At 41.7% G+C, this 19707-nt stretch overlaps 1 protein-coding gene across 1 annotated transcript in view; it reads right to left on the minus strand.

Moving 5' to 3' along the window:
* The window catches only part of cacna1ab (calcium channel, voltage-dependent, P/Q type, alpha 1A subunit, b), a 188851-nt gene extending 169572 nt beyond the window's left edge, over positions 1-19279 (minus strand). Inside the window, 1 exon segment of the mRNA XM_078282556.1 lies at positions 18882-19279. Coding sequence (XP_078138682.1) covers positions 18882-19279 — 398 coding nt within the window.
* Positions 19280-19707: the final 428 nt, after the last annotated feature.

The raw sequence follows: 19707 nt of genomic DNA on the forward strand, positions 1-19707 counted from the left end.
TTTTTACATGTGCCTTTTTTATGCTTTTTCTAAAATAAAATAATTGTATTCTGTATGAACAGTCAGTGTTGTGGTTACTTATTGGTTTCATATTTACTTTACATGGGTGTGTAAAGGGAAAAACGTATATAATCCCACACACACTGTCTACATAAAGCACCATGCAAGTGTAGACAGTGTGTGGGATTATATTACTTATTCAGTAACTTTTGTCCTATGCCCCTGTCACTAAAAGACTTTTAAGTGTGCTGAAGTTTTTTCTACATGGATGTGTAATAAAGTATAACAACACAGTTATTTTACTCAAATTTATTGTCATGTAAAGTATTATCCAAAGTCACATGTTCAAATCAATTCATGCACAGAATGCATAAAAGAAACTTACTGCTCTATACCTCTAAGCTGTAAGGGCCCATAGTCTGCTTTATAAATGTCCATTGCATTCTGTAGTGAGAACACATTCAATCATACAGGCTGCAGACCAGGATGATCAACATGCATGTAGGTGGATCCTGAAGCTGATTCATTCTTCTGGTAACCTAAGGAATGAGAAAGGGTAACTTATTGAATTTTGCAAGCTTTATAGGAACATTACACTGATAATTACGTTTATCTATATTATGTTTATTATTTAGCCCAGACAATTTAGAGTAGATGTGAGTACTGTACAAACTAATGTACAGGACAAAGAAAGGTGTCAACTCTAAAAGAGGTAAGATGTTATGTACAGGGGGAATGACCAGCAGGCCTCCATGAGATGCAATGGTTGAATATTACAGCTATAGTTCTAAAACTGTTGAGCTAGCGTTATAGCTGAATAACACTGGCATAAATTACGACAGTCATATGTCCAAATGGTAGACAGCATGGGGCATAACCATATGTTTGCCGGTGTCGTGACTATATTTGTATCCCCTGAAGAGGAGTTCTTCTTTCTCACACATCACACATCAATTTGATGTATTTGAACGTAATAACTACATAATGTCTGGTGTGTATCGCTAGCCAGTACAACGACAATTGTAAGACACTTCATGGAATAAAATTACAGCAGCTATCCAAGTAACGTTAGCCAGCGAAAAGCTACCGACACCTACTGTGTTGACTAGACAGCCTCAAATCACCGGCACCAGTGAACGTCAGGCTAAAAATGAATCAAACAAACCATACGGTACAGTTACCGTGCGAGACACTCCGGCAGGTAACGTTAGATATCATTTTTATGGGATACAAATTTGTCCACTATGGCTATCCAGAAATACCACATAGCTGACGCAACCACATACACACGCACGGTGAGAAAGTACGAACAACACACTGAAATTTCAACCTACCGTTCAGAGACATCCTGCTGTAACCGTGTCTGTAAAACTTCGGCAGTTGCCTCCTCTTGTTCGGTTGACAGATTCCACCTCAAAAATGTACGGTTTTACATGTTGTGTCACAGAGTTTTCTTCTACAAGGAGCTGCCATGTTGGTTAACACTTCTCCTTCCTAGCCTGGCCACCTGCTGGCCACCAGTGTGGGAGCAAGGCATGTATAGTCAATCTAGGCACTCTGATGTTGATCAACCAATAGGCGAAAAGTTGACCCCATGAGACACAGCCCCCTCATTTGCATAATGAAGCAGAAACGCATAAAGAAATGTAAATGTAAAAATAGAACACAGAAATAAATACCTTTGGGGAAATAAATCGGGGGAAAATGCAAAGGGAAAATATAATACAGACATAAATACAGAAATAAATAAAATGAAAAGAATTAATAAATAAAATGGAAAATTAAATGGGAAAGTAAATAAATAGGGGAATTTGGTGCATTTAATGGCATATTTATTAATTTATTGAGTCATTTATTTATTTATTTATTTATTTTTGATTTTGGCAGTTGCGGTCCTCCATATAACACGGCGTCTCAGGTTTCACTCTTGAAACGGTTAGCCAATCGGAACAGAGGGTCGTTAATATTAATGAGCCTTAAAGACACAGCGACAGAAACAGCCTGTTCTTGGTAAGGCTCAGAGAGATGCTGGAAAATGAACGTGTAAAAATGGATTGAGAGTGTTTTTGGTTCATGACACCACACACACAGCTTTGAATGGACCTCAAGACAGAAAATAAAACACTGGAAAGTGTAGAATATGGGAACTTTAAGTAAAAGTAGCAATACCATAATGAAAAAATACTTAATTAAAAGTAAAAGTTCTGCATTTAAAGGTTTACTTAAGTAAAAGTATAGAAGTATTAACAGTAAAATGTACTGAAGTATCAAAAGTAAAAGTCCTCATTCTTTCAGAGTGTTAAATTATTGAAGCATTAACCTGTAAGAAGTATTTTAATGTTGTAGTTCTAGCTGCTCCATATACTGTTATATACTATATATACTTTAACAATGCAACATATCTATCTCCTATTTATATCTATCTATTTCCTGTCATTAAAATCATCTTTATTTTAAAATGTATTAACAGTCACATTAAAGCTACAGAATCTATGGAGGAAAGAAGGGAAAGAGAGTGGGAGACAGAAAATGAAGAGTGAATTTGCAGTCGAGCCAATGCAAACATTTTGCATTTGAATTGATAGAAAAAAAGGAGAAATTACATATCTGATTTGTTCTCTCTGTATCCAGCCTGAAACTAATTTATTTTTGCTTACTTGGATTCTTTGATTATTTGAGAGTCTGTACTTGACTCTCTCTCTCTCTCATGCATGCACACACACAAACACACACACACACACACACACACACACACAGAGTCATACAAGTGGAACAGATGTTTGAACTATAGTTACGTGTGTTCAGTATTTTATTCACTTGTATTTACAGTAGATGCTTTGGCGACATCCATACCAATAAAGCAGAGTGAATTGAATTGACAGAGAGAGCGAGAGAGGGAGAGAGAGGGAGAGAGAAAACGGGTGCTTTGTGTGTGTGTGTGTGTGTGTGTGTGTGTGTGTGTGTGTGTGTGTGTGTGTGTGTGTGTGGAAAGGGGGTGGAGGGGTGGGGGGTAGTAGCCAAAATCATTATCCAAATTAAAGCTTCCTATTTGGAGTGTTAGGAGAACCAAACTCCAAGCAAGATAAATAGCCTTGGTGCGCACAGAATGCTAATTTGCAGACTGATGGATGATAAGAAGAAGAAGAAAAAGAAGAAGAGAGAGGGATGGAGAAGCGAGGGAGGGATGCAAGGGCAAGGATGGGGGGAGGGATATGGAGGTAGAGAGGAAGAGAAAAGAGAGAGACAGAGAGAAGGAGGGAAAGAAGTGAGGAGAGAGAGGGGGAGGGAGGGGTGATAGAGGAATGTATGGAGGTAGAGAGGAAGAGAAAGAGACAGAGGAGGGAAAAAGGGAGAGAGATAAAAAAAAGGGGAGAGAGAAAGAGAGAAGGCTGGAGAGAACGGAATGAGGAGAGAGGGAGGAAGGGAGGAAAGGATGGAGGGAAGGGTGATTAAAGGGATGAATGAATGGAGGGAGACGAGGGAAGGAGGGAGGCAGTGAGACAGGGAGGGAGAGAGAGAGAGAGTGTGTGTGTGTAATAGAGGATGGAGAGGAGAGAGGAAAGAATGGAAAGATGGATGGAGGGATGGATGGATGGAGGGATAGAGAGGGTAAATGTTAAAATGAGTGATGTCTGCTGTCCAGTCAGAAGTGCCCTGGCAGCAGAGTGGCGTCGCCGTGCCAACGCAACACACTGACTGATGCTGGCACTAATACAACAGGACAGAGAGAGAGAGAGAGAGAGAGAGAGAGAGAGAGAGACAGAGAGAGACAGAGAGAGAGAGAGAGAGAAAAGCTTCCACCCAGGCATTCGGCTAATCATGACATATCGAATTAGAAAAGCTGACAGGATATGGCGAAATTCGAAAAAATTGCCTCATTATTGCAGAAAAGTTTTTATGCTCACTTGAAGCTGATTTTTTTTTGTCTATAAAGTGATTCTGCAATGAATAGTAATGGAAACATTTTTGTCAAATACATAATGACAAAGGTTTGGCCTGATCGCTCTGATAAACCTCAAAAGCAGCTTTGGACGTTCTGAAATGTGCAGCATGATGTCAGAGTGAAATATCTGTGGACATCGAGCTCCACCTGTCAGACCTGCTGACGCTGCATGAGCTGCCCAGTGTCGCTGACTGGCAGGTAGTTGGTGTATTAGAATATTGCCAGGTACAATCCTTTATTTTCTTCTTCGGATTAAAATCCTGAAATATGGCCGACATTAACTGACATTAAATTAGGGATAATGTACAGTGAGCCGGTCATTGCAAAGCATTGATTTAACATTGATTTGAAATTATTTTATTAGAAGCTAAAGTCATTTGCAAGTTTCCACCAAAAAATAGGCTACTTCAGCAGAACTACAGCCATAGAAATGTCTGTAGCTAGCAACCATGGCTACACTGTAACAGAACCGTAACCATAGAAATGTCTGTAGCTAGCAACCATGGCTACACTGTAACAGAACCGTAACCATAGAAACGTCTGTAACTAGCAACCATGGCTACACTGTAACAGAACCGTAACCATAGAAACGTCTGTAGCTAGCATCCATGGCTACACTGTAACAGGACTGTAACCATAGAAACGTCTGTAGCTAGCATCCATGGCTACACTGTAACAGAGCTGTAACTATAGAAACGTCTGTAGCTAGCATCCATGGCTACACTGTAACAGAGCTGTAACTATAGAAACGTCTGTAGCTAGCATCCATGGCTACACTGTAACAGAGCTGTAACTATAGAAACGTCTGTAGCTAGCATCCATGGCTACACTGTAACAGGGCTGTAACTATAGAAACGTCTGTAGCTAGCATCCATGGCTACACTGTAACAGGGCTGTAACTATAGAAACGTCTGTAGCTAGCATCCATGGCTACACTGTAACAGGACTATAACCATAGAAACGTAAACAAATCCAGTAAGACTGCTGTTCTGCTTCTATCCATCGATTAAACGTTTTGTGCTCTCTGAATAAATTAAAAGTAATACTGGAAAACTCCTCCATGTTTCTATCCTCAGTTATCTGAGTGTTCGTCTGCAGTAACTAAACAGTAATGTCTTTTTGCCACAAGGTGGCACAAGTTAATTTAATTACAAGTCAACAAAATGGACTGGACTTCTGTACTGTGATGTGATTAGATGTGAAACAGCAGTCTGTGATTCAGATATAACAGACCTCAGAATGTGTTCATCGACTGAGTATTAAACAAAGCTGTGTAATAAAGAACAATAACAACTTGCCCAATTCTAATCCATTATTTAGAGACTCTTTCCATTTTTCTGGTTGACATGTTTGTTTTGGCATTCATAAAGACTATTTATTTATTTCAACCCAGCTGATGGAAACGCATCTAAATATTATTTTATTTTTGCAACATTTCAAGTTTGCTTAATATTAACTTGACAGAAAAATAGAGTGAGTGAAAGTGAGAGACAGACAGAAATCCACAAAGAGAGGATGGATAGGAGGAAGAGGAAGATGAGGGGAGAGAGAGAGAGAGAGAGAGAGAGAGAGAGAGACAGAGAGAGACAGAGAGAGGTGAAGAGTGTTTTTAATAAATATTAACAGTGTGTGAGTCTGTGACAGCCAGAGGAAAACTGTGCTACAGTTGTGACTGTGTATGGGCATCATGTTAGGTCACTGCTGTGTGTGTGTGTGTGTGTGTGAGTGAGACACATGCAGACCGCACCCTCCTCCTCCCCTCCCCAAGGTGCAGCACAGATGCTGCAGTTTTGTTTTCAATGTAGACGAGTGAAAACACTTCAACTTTTGGAACACACTGCTTGTCATGTGACTTAAAACAACCAATCACAGCCACACAGATCATTCTTCCTCACTTCCATAAAGAGAGGAGAAGTTAGAGCTTGTTCAGTGATGCACACACACACAAAGCGAGAGTTTTGTTTCTGCTGCATTTGCAGATCAAAAAGAAAAGCTAAGGGTTTTTCACTAATGGAAATCCGTTATTCTACTAAATGCTTTCCTATCGCATGTTAACAGATTTTTGTTTACACTTTATTGGGACAGTCTAATGTTGGTACTCACCTAACTATCAGATGACAAAAAGTAGATACCCTAACCCACATACTGAATATTTAAACAATACTTTTCACACTGTTGTATCACCTGAAACTCAGTAGACTTTTTAGTGACACATTATAGTCAGTTCAGTCAGGAAAACTCGTATTGATATTTATGAGTTTATAAATGCTTAAATGCTTAGCAATAAGTTCAGTTTTGGCAGAGTAGATCTGCTTTTATGGCTCGCTGCTGCACATGCATTAGACCAGTGGTTCTCAACCTGGGGGTCGGGACCCCCCAGGGAGTCGCAAGATAATTTTGAGGGGTCGCGAGAAGATTTATGGGATTAGAAAAAAAACATATTTCAGTCATACAAATTCATGAACATGTCGGTTTTTTCTCAAATTTTTACTTTTTTCTTGTGAAATGCTGAACAGTTTTCAGCCTTTCTGCCTCCTCTGGTATCAAATGAAACGACCTGAAGAGGGAAAATCATTCTCTGGTTGGACAGTCTGTGACGGGGGTCGTGAGTAGGCATCGCTTCGTTTTAAAGCCAAAAAGGTTCAGAACCACTGCATTAGACTGTAGTCAGGCACATTATGTTACATAAAAGCAGATCTAAGCAGGTGCATGTTGATTGGTTCACTTGTAAAGGCGTGCTGCTGAGTTTGTCCAATCAGCTGAAGCCAGCTAGTTTCCTGACTGAACTTGCGTTGCTCATTTGAGTAACAGTAAGTCAAGTAAAAATAATAATACTAACTTTAGTTATACATTACCTTTCTTACACAAGTAAAAAAAATGCATACAAACAATAAGTAAATACTTAAAGACAGTCAACTGAAAAAAAAAATTAGTGCTAGAAAAGAAGCAACCAAACAAATAGCACAACACAAGAAACAAGTTAAATGCTAGACTCAGAACAGTTTTTTGGTCTTAAAACAGAATACAGAGTTTGCCAAACGTATTTCTTTGAGGAAACCGGTTCCAAAGTTTAGGCTCTTTGATAGCGACGACACGATGACCTCTCGTCACAAATCTACACTTGTCAGACAAACGTTTCTTGTCGGCCGATCTAAGCGTGACCCAGATTTTGTAAAAATGACAACGTTTCCAGTCGTTTGAAGACGCAGCATCTGTCCCGCCGCTGAAACTTCTGCCACACACAGAACCTCATCCCTGCTAAAGCTCTTCTTTAAAGAACTAAAAATAAATCAGGAAGCTTCCAAAAGTGACTCACACACACAGACTGGTCACTAAATCCAGAAAAGAGGCGGTGCTGTCTGTGCGTGACCCCATACTCTCTCTCAATCTCTCTCTCTCTCTCTCATGATGTGTGTGGTTGGGAAGGGGTAAAAGAAATGTCATTATTTATGCAATGTTTGTTATGCACCTAAAATGTTTTGAAAAAAAAGAGGGAGTGTGTGATCAGAGAGAGAGGGAGAGAGAGAGAGAGAGAAAGTGAGGTGACAGGTTTTGGCGAGGAGGAGTGGTGGCGTGAGGACACTGCAAATGGCCGTCACCTCCCTCCGAGGAGAGAGAGGAGGAGAGAGAGGAGAACAATAGAGAAAGAGAGGAGAGGAGGGGAGAGAGGCAAAAGAAGTGAATAAACGAAAAAGAAAGACAGAAAGAAAGAAAGAAAGAAAGAGCTGTTACTGTTTTTTTGTCATTTTATTGCATGTAAATTCCAATTGTATTCAAATGTGTTGACACTAGAGACGAGTGTCAATACAAATCAGGTGGCACAATTTTGGGATCAAAAATTCTAATTATGCCTCCAGCTACCAAGACCACATCTCCAAAACTAAATAAACCCCTTTTTATATATATGTTTTATTTGCCTGTTTCACTTTGATATAAAATTTTCAATGACAACATATGAATGCAGCCTTTTCAAGCATTCAAGTAAAACAAACTACAGGCAACTGACAAAATAAAAGAAACATTTTATTATACTACAAAGTTCGTTGTATCTGCACATGTGGTTAATGTGTGAATCATTGTCACTTCCAATGTAAAACTGTCAATGTGCATCATTGCACATGGAAAACAGCCAGAAGCGTGAATTCAGCTTAAAAAGGGACATCATGGCGTCCTGGGTTCAAATCCGTCCCAGGACCTTTGTCACGTCATCCCTCTCTCTCTCTTCCAATCTTTCCTGTCTCTCTCTACTTTGAACTATCGAATGAAGGCAGAAATGCCCCCCCCCCAAAAAAAAAATCTTAAAAAAAACGGGACATCCTCTGCCCTTGGCGACATATTTGGGGTGCGGCATGTTCACGCCCTGAGACTCTGCACCTCCCAAACAAAGACATCAGTTTCCTCTTGGGAGAAGCTTTTTTGGCGCAGTGGGTCTAGACTCTCCTCATCCATTACCAAACTGTCAGCTCACCATGGCAGACAGCGCGCTGCTTTTAAAGGGGATGAGAGGAGCCATGATTGATGCCAGCTCCTACTACACCTACTGATAATTTATTCCTCCTGATCCAACCCCTTTTACAGCTGCACCGCGGCTGCACCAGCACCTCTGGTCACGAAGGTACCAAAATCTGTTGGTCATGCCCAAGTGTACTAGTGCTGTGAACTTGCCCCAGTGTCTATATTCATAAAAATAGGGCCTTGAGTGTGTGATATTTGCTGAAAATGGCCAACAACACTGAGTAAATGGCATATGTGTGGCTTCACTGCAAAAAACATCCATGTTAACAAGTCATTTAGTCTCATATTCAGCCTTCAAATCTTATTTTTCTTAAACCAAGAGAAAAATTCTGCAAGTGAGGTGAGATAGCTCCACTTGTTTCCAATGCAACTTCACTTGTTTCAGGAATTTTCAGTGTCAATACCTTGAAACAAGTCAGAATAAGGCAGATCTCTGCACTGCTATCAAGAAAATGACACTTGATTCTACAACATTCTTGAAACAAGTTGATTTGCATTGGAAAAAACTGAAATGATCAAACCCCACTGACAGATTTTTTTAATTATTTTCAGAAAAAAATTACAATTAATTTTAGGACTCAATAATAGACTAGTTTAGATGGCAGTGTTGACTCTCTATGTCAGGCACCAAAACAAACAAGCAAACAAACAAGAGGTTTTCCCACGGGACAAAGACAAACGATTGATTTGTTAATCATGTGTGATTAAACAGAAGGAAGAGAAGAGAGCGCTACCGGAATAAAAGATGAAATATAATATGGTGATTGGTGATCGGAAAGGGCTGAGGCGCTCCTCACTTACAAAATAAAACCATTTTATTCATTATTACTCTCCTTGCTGGAGGCAGGTGGCTTTTTCATTTTTTTAAATGTCAGCGTTTCAGTGAGGTCTCTTTCACTCCAATGACAACAAATGATCCAAAAAACAAGAGGACCAAGGCACTTTTCACTTTTAAATAAATGTCAAACAGGAAAATGCCAGACTAATAAAGGCATTTTATTTAAAAATTAAAGAGTGCCTTGGTCATTTGTCGTCAGTGGGAAGATGCAGACGTCGTCTCTGATGTGAACGTGCCTCCATGCAGCGGTCAGCTCTCAGAAGTGACCCTGCCTCCACTCCTTTGCCTATTTTTGCCTCTTCTTCTTCTTCCAAACCACAGGCTTTCTCAGCTTACTGTGACCTTCAGGAATGTCACAGCCTCAAAAAAAAAAAACATCTACAGTAACTGAGTGCTGCTGGCAGCAAAGAGGTTACAGAGGTAGACTCATGTGACCGGACGGGTTCTGGTTCGACTCCCAAAGCTGGCTGGAAAAAACACTGGGTGAGGAAAGTGAATGAAACATGCTTCCCACACTGCAACAAAGTCCATCTTAACAAGTCTCATATTTAGCCTTCACACCTTATTTTTCTTAGACCAAAATAAATATTCTGGTAGTGAGGTGAGATAATTCCACTTGTTTCTAATGCAGTTTCACTTGTTTCAGGAATTTTCTAGAAATGAATGTCAATATCTTGAAACTTGAAAACTTTAAAGTCAGAATAAGGCAGATCACTGCACTACTATCAACACTTGATTCTACTAAATGCTTGAAACAAGTTGATTTGCATTGGAAACCAGATTTTTTCACTTACTATAAAAAAATTATGATTTTAGGACTCAGTAATAGACTAAATGACTTGTTAAGATGAAGATTTTTTGCAGTGCTCTTCCTCAACAAACACTGCTGAGGTGCCCTTGTGCAAGGCGGCTAAGAGTAGAAGACTGTGGCTGTACTGGACCGCTCACAATCATTCAACTGTATGAGTGTGAAGGCGGATTCAGACCGGCAACATCACAGTCACAAGCCCACTTCCTTATCATCCAGGCTACCTTGTAGTTGTTTCTGTATGATTCAACTTCAATTCTGGAAATAAGTAACATAACCTCACACCATTAGCAGATTGCTTACATTAGCTTTAAGAGACAATAAGACTGAGTGATATTAAAGAGGTATCCTGTATATCAGGTAGGAGGTATCCTGTATCACCTGTCAATCAAACAGTGTGGGCGGAGCTTAGATTTTCTGTTGATGCAGTTTGAGTTTCTCTTTTCTTTGTCTGTTCAGCCATGGTGGCTATCGCTGCTCATGCTAACTACCCAGTTCTTCTTCTTCTGTTTATTCCAAACAAACCGGAAACCTAAAACGCATCACTTCCTGTACGGCAGAGGACTTTTCCCAGGAAAGAGCTACCAGACACCGGCTGTTTAGAACAGACAGTGGAAAAGCTTTCATCAACTGGATATAGGCTGAATCACTGTTGTGTTATATTAATCGGTCATAGAGAGTCGCAAAATGGAGATTTATTTACATGAAAATGTCGCAGATTGCTTACTTACTTACTGCTTACTCGCTCTCCACTGTTTCGGAGAAAGTTTTGTATTTGGCGGGTAAGTTTTAATTCGTCACTTCCTGTGAATGGAACCCAACACCTGAAATTAATTTGGGCAAATAGGGCAAATCTATAGCAGCTCAATAAGAGGGGCTGGGGCGCTCTTCTCTGGTGCAGCCCCACTGTGATTTGACATTTTTCTATAAAAAATTCTTGCCTTGTGCAGCTTTAACATGGACATTTTTTGCAGTGTAGTCAGTGAAAAAGAGGATGCTTTTAACTGTGTGGTTATCCCTCTGTCGTTTGAAAACAGTTAATGGTCCAGGCTCTCCTCATCGACCCCCTGAGCACAAGGACATCCAGACTGATGGATGGACGGCACGGCCATCTCAAAATCAATGACACTGGCAAGGCTAGGCCACTGGTCAGAACTCTTAACAGACTGCCCACAACCCCAATTTCTCTTCAACCAGACACACTACACCTAGAGAAAGAAAGAAAAAAAAAACACATAAAAGGCATTAAAGGCACAGTTTGTCATTTTTAAGGAAAGTGCCATCTCATAATGGCTTGTGTTGTGTTAGAATGTTTTCTCCTGCAGTTCTGCTGGCTGCCTTCACTGCAGCAAAATACCATGAGATTGAATTTTATATTGAGTCTTAGAATCTTATTTTTTCTTAAATGGAAAAATAAATGTGTTTGGTGAATTGGGTTTAGTGTTTCCTCTTGCTTTCAGTGCAGTTTTCCTTTTGCTTCACGAACGTTTTTGAAACAAGAGACAATATCTTGAAATGAGGCAGGTCGCTCCACTAGTATCAAGATAATGTCAAACAATTCAAGAAAATACTTGAAACAAGTTGCATTGCATTGGAAACAAATGGAATTATCTCACCGTACTTGCAGATATATTCGTTTATTTTAAGAAATATATGAATTTAAACAGAACACAAGATGAAAATCCTGCACTGATGCCAGATTATGACTCTGATGTTGTATGTGCATATGAATGTACGTATATGTTTTAGCATAGTATGGAAGTACATATGTGTGGGGAAGGTGTTAGTGTTATGTATGAATGTAAGAAATGGAAGCTAGGGTTTTTAACCAAAGTCAAATTCCTTGTTTGTGTTGTGTACTTAGCCAACAAAGCCTGATTCTGAAATAAGATGGATATATTTTCAGAGTACCGCTTATCTTCTGGCTAAACAACCTTGCTGCACATAAGTTGTGAGACTGTGATTAGCTCCTTCCCTCTGGCAGAGAAATTTATGAGCTTTATGACAGATTTTTTTTTTTACAGTGTTGGACCTGCAGACTCGGCTTTGAAAGTGCTGTCGCGGGGCGAAGCAGAGCTGACAGGCTTCTCGCAGACGACCTTCACATATGCCTCCCCCCTGATTTACACTTCACATTTACACCATCCGTCTAAAGATGAGCCTTTTTTTTCTTAATTCCCGAAAAGATGACATTTTGTACATGTGAAGTTGTCACCCGTCAGCAGGGTTGTGTTCAGTTAGAAGACGACGAAGCCACTCTGACAGCCATTTTAGAGGTTTATCTCAAAGCTTAACATTTGACAAACTGCAGCTTAAAACCTTATGAACAAAAAAGAAATCACCTTGTGTCCTTCTTTACATTGAGACCTCATGCTAACCTTGATTTTGTTGTTTGCAGCCAAGTAATGTTGCCTGGAGCCAAAATGGCAGCTTTGGAATGGGCTTTTCACATGGGACACACACACACACACATACACACACACACACACGCACACACACTCAGTCCCGCAGCAGCTGAGAACTATAGGTGCAGAGGATGTTGTATACTGTACTCTGTCTACGCAACTGGGAATACACTAGAACACCTTTAAAATCCTGATCAACTTTGAAAATGCATTGCGTCACAGATATAAAGACGGATTTCACAGATTGTCTCACAGTTGTAAACCCGCTCATACTAAACGATTAGGCAAAGACGGCTCATCACACACTCAGTCACACGCTGGAAATGAGTCTGTGATCCTCACACTCTTCGGGACCCGTCCCGATGTCGGGTCGCACATACAAAAACATGTTCAAGATTCAAGATTCAAGATTCAATTTATTGGTCTCCGTAGAGAAATTTGGATTGGACCATAAAGGAAGAAAGCAAACAATATAACTTTTAATTAACCTCATAATCCTCTACAGCCTATAGGTGCTCAATTCTGGTCCTGGAGCTCCGGTGTCCTGCAGGTTTTTGTTCCTCCCTGATAGTTAATGAGTCACACCTTGTGTCAACAAAAACCTGCAGGACATCGGACGTCCTCCCTCTGCCCTGAGCGCTGAGCACTGAGCCCTCACGGACTTTAATTGACGTCACCCGTGTGTTCAGCGTAAATGCGCGAGGGCAAGAGGGCTCAAGGGCTCAGAATGGTACATGAGGAATGGGACGGCACTTTGTGGCATCACGCGTTGCCGTGACGACTTCAGACGTTGCTATCGCTAATCAGTTTGTAATTTACTCTTTGTTTGTATAGTTTGACCCTTTTATGCCGGTTTGTCTTTCCAAGTTCTTGTTAATTGTTTTTGGTTTTTATTTTTCCTTAATTATGGATTGGGCATCTGTTATTACAGGTACTGATGAGCGTGTACTGTATTGTATATCATAAATTACAAATAATTAATCATCCCAACATGGTTTGAATGTATAAACTGTTGTTTTTTTTACACTTTGTATTAGGGCTGCCCCCGACCAAAGATTTTCCTAGTCGACTAGTAGTCGTTAGTTCAAGCCATTAGTCGACTAGTCGTCGCACGTTTATGATACTAATTTAATTATTTAAATTTTTTTTTTTTTTAAAAAACACACCCAAGACGCGGCTACTCGCGGTCAGAAACACCGGTGAAATACACTGTGGTTCACCCAAAAAAACACACAATAGGCGTAGGCTATTAGTCGCTTGCTTTGAGCCCCGCTGCTGCACAGAGCGCTGTCCGCTTGTTTATTCAAAGTTTATTAATATTGAACGTGTCGCGTGTCCAAATTGCACCAAATCCGGCAATACACCCGCCAAATGCAACCCTGGTCTAATAACTTTTTAACGACAAGGCGCAGCTCCTGAATGGAGTTTGAGGTTGTTTTTTTTTTTGGGGGGGGGGGGGGGGGGGGGGTTCCCTGTGACTAACTGACCAATGAAAACTTGGTCGACCAAGACTCTTCTCATCGACTAACGTTTGGTTGACTATTAGGGGGCAGCCCTACTTTGTATAGTGCCATGACAATACTGTTACTGTCACTTAATTGTGAGAGAGAGAGAGAGAGAGAGAGAGAGGGAGAGAGAGAGAGAAAGGGCACGAGAGAAAGACAGAAAACAGAAACAGGCCGACACAAATAGACCTGGCAACCCAGAAGGACCAGGCTGTGTTCACTTTGTCATCAGGAGGAGATCGGGGACAGAATCTCTCATCTTACTACACTGTGAGGCATGAAGACATAAGAGAGACTTAACTTTGACAAAATAAGTCCAACAGTCTCCCCAGTCTTCCCTGTTTATGAGAGTCTAGTGTGCAACTTTATCTACAAAAAGTGTTGAACGTTAAGGGAGCTGAATGAAGAATAACACTGTAGATAACGAATCTGTTCTTGTTTGATTGTTATTGTTCTGTAGTGGAATCCATTAATTTTGTCACCGTGTCGTGCCAATAAAGCACCCACTGAACTGAACTGAGAAAGAGGGAGCGAGACAGAAAGAGAGAGAGAGAAAGAAAGAGACAGGCAGTAGCAGTAGAGAGAGGTGATGCAGCAGCAGTAAACATGCTCTCAATCACAGTTAGAGAGAAATAATGGCGGAGGACAGATGAGCTGCTGAAGATATTGGTCATGATGCAGTGAATGCCATTTGGGTGTAATCAACTAGTCAAGCTGGACTACTTTAGGAGAATGGGAGGATAGAGAGAGATAGAGACGGGAAGGGGAGAGGCAGACAGAACCAGAGAGTGATAAAACAGATCTGTCTAACCCACCGGAAATATTTCCATCCGCAGATCTATAGCATGGTGGGTTAAGTGGGGTGTTTTTACCTGTCATGTGTAATAAAAATCAGCTTAGCCCCCGGGCCTCGCTGATACACCTGCTGTGATCTGGAACTGGGTCAACCTCTGTCTGCCTGCTTGTCTTTCTGCTTGTTTGTCTGTCAGAAAAAAAACAATGTAAAGTCTGTCTCTCTCTTTCTCACCGCCCTCCCAATCAGTTATGAGGCTGAGGAAAAACCCACCAGCCACCAGGAGAAATGTTGAATTCTGTCAGTGGGTGGGAAGTTTGTCTGCTCTACTGGCCTCTTTGGCAGGTAACCAATCAGAGGATAGAGCAGCGGTTCTGAACCATGTGGCATCGCGACCAAGAAGTCTGCAGGTTTTCATTAGAGTCAAACACCACAGCGGCTGATTTCACTGAGTAGTCCCTCCTCTCTGGTTGAAGGTGTGCTAAGATCAGCTGCTGTAATGTTTGGTTGGAATGAAAACCTGCAGATGAAAACCTGCAGATGAAAACCTGCAGGATGGAACATGGCTGACGCACACAGGTCTACACCAAGTGGCCAAAACCACGGTAATGCTGAAGTGTCGGCAGCAGCAATTCCTCTAACGGCCACTAGAGGCTCCAAAGAGACTCCAAACCGCCCAACTCCATGCAAGTCAATGGGACCACAACCCAACTTCTGCTGAAAATATAAAGTCAAGGTTATGGTCTCAGTGGCTAAATTCACTTCAAAATAATTGTGTCATTAACAGGATATAATGGATATAAAATGGGGTTATTTTCCTAGTGATCGACAGGTCGCCGATTATGGACCAATAGTAGGCCAAAAAATTTCACAATCTCCAGGCTTCAAAACAGCCCTTCAGCAGACAATGGGTGGCGTCACACTCACTACTAATCTTTTTTGTCTTCTTTTTTATGGTCTAGACCAGTGGTTTTCAAACCTGGTCCTTTGGACTCAGAGTGCTGCTGGTTGTCTATCCTACCTGGCAGTTAATTGCAGTAAATTGCATCCACCTGGCATCCCAGGTGTAAAATAGTCCCTGATTAGATGGCTAGGATGAAAACCAGCAGAGCTCTGGGTCCTGAGGATCAGGACTGAAACCATTGGTCTAGAACTGTGATTCTCAACCATGTGCCCTCGTGACCCAAGAGTCTGCAGGTTTTCACCCCAACCGATCAGTACAGCAGCTGATTTCACCATTTAGTTCCTGCTGCTCTCTGGTTGAAGGTGTGTTAATCCATGAAATCAGCTGCTGTTGTGTTTGGTTGGAATGAAAACCTGCAGACTGTTGGGTCTTGATACCACATGGTTGAGAACCACTGGCCTAGAGGATCTTTTTCATTCTAAAAAACGTATTTAGCTGGTAAAATAGTGAAAGTGACTGTTTTTTCCTGCCCCTGTCATGAAGTCCAGATGACATCACATGCTAATTTACATATTAGTGGCATCAGCTGTGCCCCTTTCAAGGTGTCTGCAAGTTTCAACAAGCCAATCTAAGACTTCTGAAGACCTTTCCAATGCCACTTAGAATGAAATGTCAGACTTTTACATTCATGAAATGAATGTGAAAATGAACAAGAAAACTTTTTGTCCTATCAGAGAACAGTGCAACATTTTTAGCATTCTAAAACTGAATTGAAGACTTCAAGGCTATATTTAACAGTATTCAAGGTCTTTGAGGCCTTAAATAGGTAATCAAATTCAAGACATCTGTTGCCTTGTTGGCAACAGTTTCCATTTGATTATCAAATCCACGAACACCAAGGCAATACTTGTGTCCTTGAGGAGAACGTTCTTCCCAAGTTCTCAAACACATGGGGACAGAAGCATCTTTCCAGTTTGAGCCGGGCTGTGTGGTTGACCTCGCGCTCAACAGCTGTTCATTCTCCCAGCTGTTTCAATCGTCTCTGTACTATAGGCTATAGCGCCGTTTGGACGTGATGTGTCATTCTCCCAATGAATCCTGGGTCATCCCATTCATTCTCGCTGGTCAAGTCTCCATACAATGCAAAATCAGCTGGCAAGTAAACCCACAGGATCTTTATCTGTCCTCCGTCCTCATTTTCTTTTGTTTTGGAATTGTACTTCAGCTATGAGATATTATTTCAAACGCATCGCCACAAGAACGCCTATTGAGAGAGACTCTCTGTTAAGTCAAATGATTCAAAGTGATGCTTTTTCACATAAAATGGATGAAATGGTCTCTGAAATGGGGAAACGATGCATCTCACCACTGCTTTCCAGCATCAAAATTACACTGATTTGCCCAAGGAAGTGGTGCTACGGTTACAGGTCAAAATAAGGCGAGATATTTAATGATGATGATGATGATGATGATTGGCCCAGAGGGGGGACTGCATCATCATGATTGCTGTTGCGTTATCTCACTTTGGCGCTTAAGTAAAAAGGCTTTGCCAGCTGCCAGAAGCGGCCCTAAGCAGGAAAACCCCCGGTTGTATTTCAGAATCCACCAGCCACATTACAAAAGTTAATTTCCTGTGCAGCTGCCCAGCCTCTCTCTGTGTGCAGGACGCAGCTCTCCGGGTAGTGCCACTGGGCTCACTATACCGCAGAGCTGGGACCTTGTTGTGGCCGGTAGATTCCAGGTATAATTAGGATAATTAGGGTTTAACAATAGTAATTATGCTTTATGGCTCTTCCCCCCGTCTCTAGGCAACCTATGGTGAGTCCTGTGTTAGCTAGACAATAGGTAAGGAGCTGTGAAGATATGAGGTGCAGGATAACATGGGTAATGAATATGTCTCCACAGGAGAGAGAACAAGGGAGGGTGAGAGACAGAGAGATGGAGAGAGAGAGAGAGACAGAGAGAGAGAGAGAGAGAGAGAGCACTCTGTAATGTTTCTGACACAAGCTGATTTGCTTGTTACCACACCGCCGCCATCATCAATATTATTTACAGATTGTTTGAGCTCCACTTAGATTCCCAGATAAAACTAACTAAACCCTCTAAATTTACAGCGATGTCGACATGTCCTGTCTGTGTAATTGGAAGCTGGAAAGGTAAATTCTGGGAAAATCCTAGGGAGACGCACATTGGCTGCGGTGCGAGGATAAATGCAAGATCATGTGACTGAGTGACTGAGCTTGATGTGACAAAGATCCATCATGGATCAGAACATTGTCTAAAAGAAGATTGATATGGAGATCTGGTGTGCTTTATTCACTCAGAGAAGCGTTCCTACTTCAGCTCACCTGCAGCTCACTGTCTGTTGTTTGCCAGTTACATATGAAGAGTGCTAAAAAATAAAACTTTAAGTTCATCATTCAGTATTCAGTATTCAGTAAAAAGTATTCAGTATTCAGTAAAAAGAAAACTTGAAGTTCATCATTCAGTATTGAAATAATAGGGATCCATTCTGTAAAACTGCTATCATTTTGTCAAGCAAGGACTAAAGTTACCAACTATCCTTTAAAAAGTACAATGATTTATTTTATTTTTAATTTTGTGAAGTCAATCATTTTGTCAGAGTTGAAGTCATGTTATCTCATTTTGGAGTGAAACTCGGCCCAAACCAATTATCTAATGTGCCATTTTCCTTTAGTCAACGTTGGCAATACATGTCACTTTGAGCAGGTCTCCCTGCATGAAAGTACCAGGCCAAAAAGCCATGAGACTCTGACTCAGTGAAAAACCATAGCCTGTTTATGTCAAATAAAACCTCAACTCTAGGTGAAAATTTGAACTCAGGTGTTATATTTACACTGAAGTCCCCCATTCCCGTGTAAACAAAAACATAGAGAATCCCTCTGCGCCGATGCACTGCCTCTTTCTTCCAAGTAAAACTTCATAACTGAGAAAACAGGTTGATGTTTTCTCACCTATAGCTCACCTTCCACAGATATTTCCCCCATATGTATGACGGATCACAAAACTGTTTTCCTCAATAAGATTAATTGCACTTAAGAAGCACTGTGAGTCCTCTGGTCCTCTCCTACGCTGCTGTCACCAGCTACGCTCCCTTTCTGCCAGAGATTTACAGCGATACTCAATCGTAAAAAGCTGAATGCACTCACTCCCACTGCTTCCTCCTGGCCTGCGGCGTGTTGTGCAGCTTGTGCGACTGGTGGGCCTTGATGACATCACGGTGGTCCACCAGCCCTCCCCTCCGGCGGACCGGGGGAGCCAGGGGGTCGGTGCCGCCGCCCGCCGTAACCAGCGCCACGGACCCCCGGCCGGAGCGTATCCCGCCTCCGCCGCCTCCGCCTCCGCCTCCCGGGATGAAGGGCACTTCGCGGTACTGCTCCACCCGGACGTCATAGACGGTGTGATAGTAGGTGGGGTGGGGACCCACGCTGCTGCCGCTGGTGGGGGGAGGGTGGCAGCGTAGCGGGCGGTGGAGGCCCTGAGAGGAGGAGGAGCAGGACGAGGGCCACACCGAGCCGCCATGGTCCTGGTAGAGAGGGGATAGCATGGGGCTGCAGGAGGAGGAGAGGGGGAGAGATGAAGGACTTTAATTAAGATAAAGCATGCAGCATTAAATTCCAACTTTCCGAGTCATATTTATCACTTTGTTGGGCTCGTTCATGTGCGCTGTACTGTAATTCTGATATTTCCGACAGGACTTGAAGGCAGCATGAGACGAGGGGAATCTTTTGATAGATATTGCACCAATAAAGAGGTTAAAGAGGCTGAAGAATGGAACACAAGTAATGACCTATCTGTTAGATCAGGAGCTGTAATGTGATTACTGAAACTGGAACAGTAATGCCTGACTTTATAGCCTGGTTCCAGACTCCTGAGTCGCGTCTCGCCCACTCTTCAGATTTTGTGGAGCCATTCAGAGAGTCTGGTGTTTTCCCTCGTCAGTGGCTTGTTCTCGCTCAGAGAAACAATTGAGCC

Source organism: Centroberyx gerrardi, chromosome 3, assembly GCF_048128805.1.
Source record: "Centroberyx gerrardi isolate f3 chromosome 3, fCenGer3.hap1.cur.20231027, whole genome shotgun sequence".
Lineage (NCBI taxonomy): Eukaryota > Metazoa > Chordata > Actinopteri > Beryciformes > Berycidae > Centroberyx > Centroberyx gerrardi.